At 34.8% G+C, this 9,361-nt stretch overlaps 2 protein-coding genes across 2 annotated transcripts; one reads left to right on the forward strand and one right to left on the reverse strand.

The window, feature by feature from the left end:
* The first annotated feature begins 531 nt into the window (after nucleotides 1-531).
* Nucleotides 532-3,205, forward strand: LOC104234325 (probable pectinesterase/pectinesterase inhibitor 46). Its single transcript, XM_009787877.2, has 2 exons — nucleotides 532-1,576; nucleotides 1,685-3,205. The coding sequence occupies exons 1-2, from the start codon at nucleotides 532-534 to the stop codon at nucleotides 2,362-2,364; spliced, it is 1,725 nt and encodes a 574-aa protein (XP_009786179.1). The 3' UTR covers nucleotides 2,365-3,205.
* Nucleotides 3,206-3,264: 59 nt separating this feature from the next.
* LOC104234324 (small ribosomal subunit protein uS19-like) lies at nucleotides 3,265-5,976 on the reverse strand. The gene is made up of 4 exons (XM_009787875.2): nucleotides 5,872-5,976; nucleotides 5,653-5,801; nucleotides 4,869-4,926; nucleotides 3,265-3,745 (listed from the first exon to the last, which is right to left on the reverse strand). Exons 1-4 carry the CDS (start codon nucleotides 5,872-5,874, stop codon nucleotides 3,497-3,499), a joined length of 459 nt encoding a protein of 152 aa, XP_009786177.1. The 5' UTR covers nucleotides 5,875-5,976; the 3' UTR covers nucleotides 3,265-3,496.
* Nucleotides 5,977-9,361: the final 3,385 nt, after the last annotated feature.

Consider the following 9,361-nt stretch of genomic DNA (forward strand, 5'->3'; position numbering starts at 1 on the left):
GCCACTTGGTTTAACCGCATACTTCACTACTCTCCTTTTAATTCATCTTACATTTTTTATTAGCCACTTTCAATTAAACCCCTCCCCAATCCCACCTCACCAAGCATAGTCCCCTTGCTTTAGATTTCATAGCCTTATAGGCCAAGTGGTTTGTTCTCATTATGCCACTTGGTTTAACCGCATACTTCACTACTCTCCTTTTAATTCATCTTACATTTTTTATTAGCCACTTTCAATTAAACCCCTCCCCAATCCCACCTCACCAAGCATAGTCCCCTTGCTTTCGTCATAGCCTTATAGGTATGCTACACCATGACATTCATAGTACTGAACTGGTGCATAATAAAGACATGACTAGCACATTCGTTTCAATAGACTCTTCTTCATAACTCTTAACTCCCTAACATTTATGCCTTGCACGTAAAACATAAAATCCATCTTATATAAAGACTTGTCTCCCAATTCCCATCAACGTAAAACAAAAACAAAAACAAAAAAAAAGAGGGGGGCAGAAAAAGTAGTGAGCAAAAAATGGCCCTTCCTAATGGAACTGATCAAGAAAATGTGGCCGCTCGCAAAAAAACAGTGAAGAAGATCAGCATTATTGCCATTTCTTCCATAGTTCTTGTTGGTTGTATTGTAGCTGCTGTTGTTGGTATAACTTACGCCAAAAATGGGGACTCATCAGGCAGTCAATCCAAATCTTTTTCCACAGCAATTAAAGCTGTTTGTGACGTAACATTATACCCTCAATCATGTTACAACAGCCTTGGACCTCTAGCCAAATCAGACAACCTTAAACCTCAAGATATTTACAAATTATCCGTCCAAGTTGCTATCAACGAGCTCTCTAAAGCTTCGGATGAGTTCTTCAATATGCCACAAGTGAAGAATATTTCTGATCCTATGGCTGTTAAGACCTTGGGAAGTTGTCATGATCTACTTTCACTTGCACTAGATAGCCTCAATGAATCTCTTTCTATTCCAAGCAAGTCGTTGTTCGACGGGTTTTCTGACCTCAAGACAAAGCTAAGTGCAGCTGGAACATACCAGCAAACATGTATTGATGGTTTTGGGGATATTACTTATAGTTCTGCAAGTATGGCTTCCAATAACCTCAAGAATTCGGGTCAACATACTAGTAACAGCTTGTCCATTGTTGATATCATGGATCAATCAATTCAAAATTCTATTGACTCAATGGATTCCTTGGGTGGAATTGGGAGAAGACGTCGTTTGATGAATTTTGATGGAGATTTTCCAAGTTGGATGGCTTCAAAAGATAGGAAATTGCTTCAATCTTCAAAAGGAAAGAGTTTGATCAAAGTGGACGCTGTGGTAGCTAAAGATGGCTCTGGGGACTTTATTAATATCAGTGATGCTCTTGAGGCAGTGCCTGGGAAGAGTAACAAAAGGTTTGTGATTTATGTGAAGAAGGGAGTTTATGTGGAGAATGTTATAGTTGAGAAGAAGAAATGGAATGTTATGATGATTGGTGATGGTATGGATGCTACCACTGTTTCTGGCTCTCTCAACTTTGTAGATGGCACTCCCACTTTCCAATCTGCAACTTTTGGTAAGTCCTTGTTCCAATTTTGCATGAGACAAACAGTGGTTCCTACAAATTTTTAAATCCTAAGCAATATACATGCATGTACTTACTTCCATTTTTCTTCTTACACAGCTGTGTTCGGCAAGGGATTCATAGCTCGGGACATGGGTTTCCGCAACACAGCAGGTGCAGCCAAGCATCAAGCAGTTGCCGTAATGTCAACTGCTGATCTCTCTGTCTTTTATCGCTGCAAATTCGATGCATACCAAGACACGTTATACACACACTCCAATCGCCAATTCTACAGAGAATGCAGTATTTATGGAACAGTGGACTTCATATTTGGTAACTCAGCAGTTGTTTTTCAAAACTGCCACATACTTCCTAGGAAACCAATGCCTGGCCAAATGAATACCATTACAGCTCAAGGCAAGATCGACCCAAATCAAAACACTGGCATTTCTATTCAGAATTGCACAATTTGGCCCTCAGCAAATCTCACCGGAGTCAGTACTTTCTTGGGTAGGCCATGGAAAAACTATTCCACAACCGTTATCATGTCTACAACAATGGCCAGCTTTATTGATCCTACAGGGTGGTTGCCTTGGGTGGGGACTACAGCACCAGACACTATTTACTATGCTGAATATAGAAACTTCGGCCAGGGGGCTGTGACCAAAAATAGAGTCAACTGGAAAGGATTGAAATTGAATATTACTAGTAAAGAAGCTAGCAAGTTTTCTGTTCAGAAATTCATTCAGGGTGACAAATGGCTCCCATCTACTGGAGTCAGCTTCAAGAAGGATATCTGAGTGAGATAAAGCTACGGTGGAGTCGTCATCTTTTCTTTTCTCCAATAAGGTTGATTTTGTTTTCTGTTACACTTTATTTATACTGAGGGGAGAGGGGTTTTCTGCTTCTTATCTCTAAACATTGGTTGATTTGTACACAATTTTCAAGGGAAATTTTTTTCTTTTGCTGGACTTCACGTTTAGTTAAAGGCATTCTTAACCATGATTTTCAGTGAACATAATTACCTGTGAGATGAGACTAATTCGGTCCCTGTGATTCCCAGTGCCAGCACAAGAGTTTCATCTTAATCAAAGTACAAGTACAAAAAGCATTTTTTACAAACATGTTAATTTGGATTGGAATAGCTAAGAGAAACTCTGTGACCTGTGAAGATAGAAAGGTTTATGTGCATCGTTTGCCGATTGTACTCCTAGAGCTGGAATAATACAAAACACTAATGTCTACTATAGTTTCAGTTCAATGGGAAATAGGCTAGAGCGACGCAAGTAAACCAGCAAACCGCAGAAACCACTTTAATGTGAGACTACCTATACATAGGCCCAAATGTATCCTGAAAGGATATACCACTAAATATTGAATGTAGGAGAGTTCACAGTTAACTTACAGGAGTTTGATATATAACTCTAAGCAGTCTGCTAAAAATCCAAATCAAATTGAGACTAATAAATTAGAAAGCATGTGATATGACCAAAAGCAATCTCTCACTTTAACACTTTTAGTTGCTAGAGACTCACCTTTCACTTATATTATATTCCTTTAACAGTATTGCATAACTGAGCAGAAAATACACTTATAGTATATTCCTTTAACAGTATTGCATAACTGAGCAGAAAATGGGAAGGGCCACGCAATCCGGTACAGGATATCAGTAGGAGGATTTAAACACTTCAAAATCCACATTGTATCTAACTGAACATAAATATTATAAAAATCAAAACGGAACAAACCTCTAGATAAGCACAAATAACTGGTATGTTGCAATGTATCAGCAAATTACTAGTCTCAAGACTAATCACAGATCAACATCCATTGTTCACATCAAAATTGAAGTAAAACAAAGTACTAGTATTACTAGAAACCATAACGACAACCTCTGGCTGAATCACTTCAATGGAATGAACCTTTTTTAGACTACTTCAATGGAATGAACCTTGAAGAGTGAGTAGCACCAATACCGGGCCTACCGTGCTTGACAGGCTTGTATGAGATTGAGAACTCAGCTAAATAGTGGCTAATCATTTCAGGCTTGACCTCAATTTGATTGAATGTTTTCCCATTGTAGATTCCAATAACGCTTCCAATCATCTCAGGTACAATAATCATGTTCCTCAAATGTGTTCTGACAACCTCTGGCTTCTCACCTGGTGGAGCCTCACGTTTCTGCATGAATACGTTTAGATGTATCAATGAAAAGAAAACATGGTCCAAAACACCCAATTAGTGCCAAAACATATCAAATGCTACATCAAAATCCAAATGTTACAACGAAGCCAAACTTGCCAACCATTAAACACTGAGTGCAAGCATTAAATCCTGTTTCTTTCTGTAGGAAGAGGTGGTTGCATGAGGAAAGTGACTTCTGATGAATAGGAATTGAACATCAGAAGCCCTTTCCTCCTCCCCCAGAAACTATTGACAAGCACAACTTCCGGATCTATTGCAAACATGAGAAGAAGAAAACACAAGGAATAAATCACAAGTCAAGGTCACGATACCTAGTTCTGGTAAATTCTACTTTAGCAAGCCTGCACTCCCAACTCATGTGATTGTCACCCGTGTGTTAAAGCCACATTTGATAGTAATAATCCTCAAATCAAGTCAACATATAGTATTGTGACTCTTATCAAAAAAAGTAAAGTATTGTGTCATTTTAAAAACAAATGTGTTAAAACTATAATTTGAAACTATAGCAGCAGAACAAAGACAGTAAATATGGAATAATATAGGGCATTCCCCTCACATTAGCAGCAAGTTGGTGCAGCAAAGTGGCCAGGGAGTCCCCAAAACATTATTGTGCGCCTACGCACAATGTGCGCCACAAATAAAACCTCACTCTGTGGTATACCACGCCACCTCTTGTTCACGAGGGAAGCGCTCGGCCATAGGCGCCTACATTCTCAACTTCTCAGTTACCATCAGTATGTTATGCATAAAAAGCACAAATAAATCTAAAGCAATCATTATGCTAATATTTTTTCATCTTGTATCTCTATTTCACATTTCAGTGGTATTTAGACTCATGCGCTAAATTCTATAAAAAGCTAAGCAATCTGCAGTTCCAGTAATACAATTTTCTCCAAATTCATTGGAATAAACTAAATAAATTGAACCTGGCTGTTACTGAGGTAATGAAAAACAAAGTCATGCTTAACATTCAAAACAAATATTAGTTTTTGCATTAGGAGCATGTTCCAGGTATTCTTTACTATAGAAATAGTTGATATAGAGCATCAAATAAATAATTCCCAATTCAGAGAAAGCTAATTGGTAAAACTGATCTTACCGCCTTACGCAGCTTCTTGATCAACGCCATTGGCTTCCTCTTCAAACCCCTCTGAAACCTAATACAATTACAAATCAAGATGAGTTCTTTTCACATGTGAAACACCTCCATCTTCAACTATGAGCTTATACATGGGGGAAAACTTATACATAGGAAAATTTCAGTCCAATCACTACATTCAAGAATGGCCCTTCAGTTCAGTTGGTCTTGGTCTAGGTCTAATATACGTTCATTTGACAATATAACTATTTGGAGGGTAAAATTACTGCTTCTTTGACAACATCTTGCAAGCACTTAGTCAATTCCAATTTATGTGACCCTATTTGCGAGTAACCTCTACCTAAACACAAAAACAATAACTAAACCTTCTTATTTTACCTTAGTGGAAGACTTTTACAGCCTTTATAGACACACTAATGACATAGTAGCATGTTTAAGACCACATGCATCAAAAGTCTTAACAGGGCAATACCACATAGATGTCCATGTTTAACAACACAAGTTTCAACAATCTTAACTTTTTCTTATTGTAAAAATTCCAACATACAAAAACTTATGTGTGCTAAACTTTTTTCTAGTTTTTAGAAATACTCTTGTTAAAAAGATGTACAAGTATGAGTCCTGTAATTACACAGCGCCCAAGACCGTGTTTTCTTAGGGTCTAGCACAGATTTATGTTGAATTAAAGTTCAACGGCTTATAATTCGACAATCAAACAAGCTCATACTAAACAAATTAATAACAATCTAACAATACACATTCGCCACAAAAAAAAGTAAGATACCTTCTGCGAGGGCGAGCAGGGAAGAGCTTAACGAGCTCATCAGTAGACATGTCAAGAAGAGCATCCAGATCTACTCCTCTGTAGCTGAACTTCTTAAACGTTCTCTTCTTTGGCTGTCCGGCCGCAACATCAGCACCTTCAACGTCCGCCTACAGAAAACAAACTGTTAAAAACCAGAAGCATCGAAACAAGGAAACACATTGAGAGAAAATCAATTACCATGGTTTGGAATTGAACTAGCAGTGAAGCAAGCACCTATGGAAGTGACTGCGGCTAGGGTTTTGAGGGAAAGATGAGTTACTGAGAAGTGAGAGCCATATATAAGGATGGGTGTAGGGTTCGAGTGATTTTCATGGGCTGGGCTTCAGAAATTGGCCTCATGTGTTACCTCTTAATGGGTCAATAGCCCATATAAACGCCAGAATTTATTTGGAATTAATTCGAATTTTATTTCAATCTTTTGTATTTTAAACAAAGTAGGGATAATGCATAAAATCCACTCCATCCTATGACACATTTACCAATTACACATTTTTTCTTTTCGGGGTTCTATTACCCCCGAACTTATTTTTACCATAATTGATTTAACATTATATGCTCAATTAAACCCGACCGTGACTACACCTATTCCAATCGCGCGAGGACTAATTTTAAAAAGGCTTGTCTGCTATTCAATCGCCACGTGTAATACCAAATAAGCCATAAAAAGGGTTCCAAACATTAAACTCGGCTATTTTAATTGAACTCATTATCTTATCACTCTTTATAAACTTAACTGTTATAAATTTTGTTGTTGTTGTTGTTGCTGCTGCTGAAATTGAAGTGAGTTTCAATCAATAGAATATAAATTACTAATCTTTAGTCAATTCGATTTCATAATCTTTATGTTATGGTTTGAAATTTTTTTCCCAATATTTTATATTTTAGGAATTAGGGTTATGAAATGGCAAATACCAAATTGAATAAAATTAGGGTTACATACTTCTTTACATTATGTTAGAGCCGATTTTGCAATAGAATAAACAGAAAATTATGATTGGAGTGATTTTATTGGAAGGAATCGAAGAGGGGAATTGAGAATTTGGTTTGGACCATCGAAAATGGGAAAGTATGAAAGGAAATAATGAAGTAGGGTCGGGTTTAATTAATGAATGAGTTTAATTTAGTTTAGAATAAAATGGATCTAATAAATAAAAGTGTATTGGGTGGGACCCATTAGAACGTGTATACATCGATAGTCTTATAGATGGGAGTCGGGTTTAATTGAGCATATAATATTAAATCAATTATGATAAAAATAAGTTTAGGGGGTAATAGAGCCCCCGAAAAGAAAAGATGTGTATTTGGTAAATGGGTCATAGGATGGGATGGATATTATGCATTATCACAACAAAGTATGAATCTAACATAGAGAGAAATATAATTTTAAAAGTATAATTATCATTTTTGCTCCAGTATACATATGTAATATTAAGTCATTATAGTCACTAAAAGATTCAAGTAAAAATATTTCTTTGAGCCACAAATTATCAAATATAAAAAGTGATTGCAGATGATCCCAAATACCTCAATGGAGGTAATACAGTGTGCAAGCCAGAGATAGAATAGACCAAGCGTGACACCAAGTGTTCATCCACCTTAACAGGAGTGTTCAAGTCGAATCGAAAAAAGGTACTAAACCGAAAAGTCAAATAAAATCAATTAAAAACATCGATTAGGTTTGATTTGGTTTGGTTTGGTATTGAGTAAAAAAACGGACCAAACCGACACACACACATATATATATATATAAACTATATATACTTTTAAGACTTTATATATAATTTTCTTTAAAAAATATTTAGAAATATTGGGGATCTTCTCATGATGTAATATTTAATAGAACGATAAAGTGCATTTATTTTATTTACTTTAAATAATGAGTTGTATCACTTTCTTATCGAGTATTATTGAAATGCACCGATCATCTCTTTGTTCTTCCACATTCATATGTCAAGACTTCTTATATCTTTTTCGAATTTGAAGTGGAATTCTGATAATTTAAAATTAAATAGAACATATCATTATTTAGGTATCATATTGATTTTTATATTTAGTTATTAAATTCGGTTAACCTTGAAAGCATATAGCAACAAAAAATAATTGTTTGGGGATTAAAAAATAACTATAATGTGTTTCTAAAAAATACTCTCATAAGAATATTTTAATAAATCATATGTTTATCAAAAAAAAATTTAATTTTTAGTAAATATATATATTCACTTATCAAAACTTTATGGCAAAATATCTTAACCCCCCCCCTCCCCCAAACTTTGCACGCATTATTGGTTACATCCTTGAACTATCTATGGTCTTAATTATCCTCATATACTTGGTTATTCGATAGCTATTACCCCCTTGGACGGTCTCATCCCAGAAAAGTGGCATACACTCGCCTGCCACATGGATTTTTATGTCTATGTGGTTTTTTTTAAAAATAAAAAATATTTTTACCTTTTTAAGTATGTTACTTTTTTAGATAATTTTTTCGAATAAAATTTATAATAAAACTTGGATAGAACTACATTATTTAGGTTTAATTTTTGTATTTGGGTAAATATAATAAAGTTTTAGTTATTGTTTTTTTGAATTTGACATGAAAATAGAGATTTATATAATTGAAATAAATAGTCAAGGCATCTAGAAAGTTATAAAAAAAATACATAGTTTGAAATTTATTATTTTGGCTATAATTATTTATATAGCTCTAAATTATGGTGCTCTATAAATATATTTTTTTACAGATTTTACCTGAAAAAGTAAAAATACACAGTTCATATAAATAGCTATTGCATCAAAAGAACAAATAAAAAGAGTATACAATTGCAAGTTCATTATTTTGGTTATACTTTTTTTATTTGGTAAAAAATAACGGAGCTATGGCTAAATTTTTTATTGGTTTAATTCAAAAATAAAAATACACAATTAAAATAAATAGACATTATATATAAAAAAGCAGAAATATACACAACTGGTACTCCATTATTTTTGCTAAAAGTTTTTTATTTGGCTAAAATTATAGAGTTCCTACCAAACGTTTTGCAAATTCGGCAAAAAAAAAGAAAGAAATATGTAGTTGGAACAAATAGACATTATATCTTAGAAGAAATTAAAAACAAAAGTTAGAGTAAAGTGTACGATACACCCCTGTGGTCCGGTCTTTCCCGGACCCCGCGCATAGCGAGAGCTTAGTGTACCGGGCTGCCATTTTTTTCCCTTTAAAAGTTAGAGTAAAATCCACATTATATGTTAAGATGAAGCAATAAAAATACATAGTTGTAACAAATAAATCATTATACATGACTATATGACATTTAAAAGTTAAAAAATAACCTTTTTGGAAACTGATTTTTCAATTTTTCTTCACTCCCACACGCTTAAAAGAGAGTGCACCCACACTCTTTATCACATCAACATCCCGGGGGATAATGGCTCTCAAAAGGCCAAGTTGAGAGGGGTAATTAAGACCACAAATAGTTTAGAGATGTAACTAATAATGTGTGTCAAGTTTAGTTTTTTTTTTAGGTATTCTGCCAACCTTTATCTATAACTTTAACAAAGTAAGACTAAAATAATATTCATATAGCCCAAAAATTCAAAATATCCGACAAAACTGAACCAATTCAAACCGATATAGTTGGTTTGGTTTGATTTGATAAAATCCAAACCA

The sequence above is a fragment of the Nicotiana sylvestris genome, chromosome 2 (assembly GCF_000393655.2).
Source record: "Nicotiana sylvestris chromosome 2, ASM39365v2, whole genome shotgun sequence".
Lineage (NCBI taxonomy): Eukaryota > Viridiplantae > Streptophyta > Magnoliopsida > Solanales > Solanaceae > Nicotiana > Nicotiana sylvestris.

Coding starts and splice junctions, on each gene's coding strand:
- LOC104234325 (XM_009787877.2), top strand. CDS start 532: ATGGCCCTTCCTAATGGAACTGATCAAGAAAATGTGGCCGCTCGCAAA. Junction 1,577..1,684: donor TTTCCAATCTGCAACTTTTG/GTAAGTCCTTGT, acceptor CTTCTTACACAG/CTGTGTTCGGCAAGGGATTC.
- LOC104234324 (XM_009787875.2), bottom strand. Junction 4,927..5,652: donor CCTGCTCGCCCTCGCAGAAG/GTATCTTACTTT, acceptor TAATTGTATTAG/GTTTCAGAGGGGTTTGAAGA. Junction 3,746..4,868: donor TCAAGAAGCTGCGTAAGGCG/GTAAGATCAGTT, acceptor GTATTCATGCAG/AAACGTGAGGCTCCACCAGG.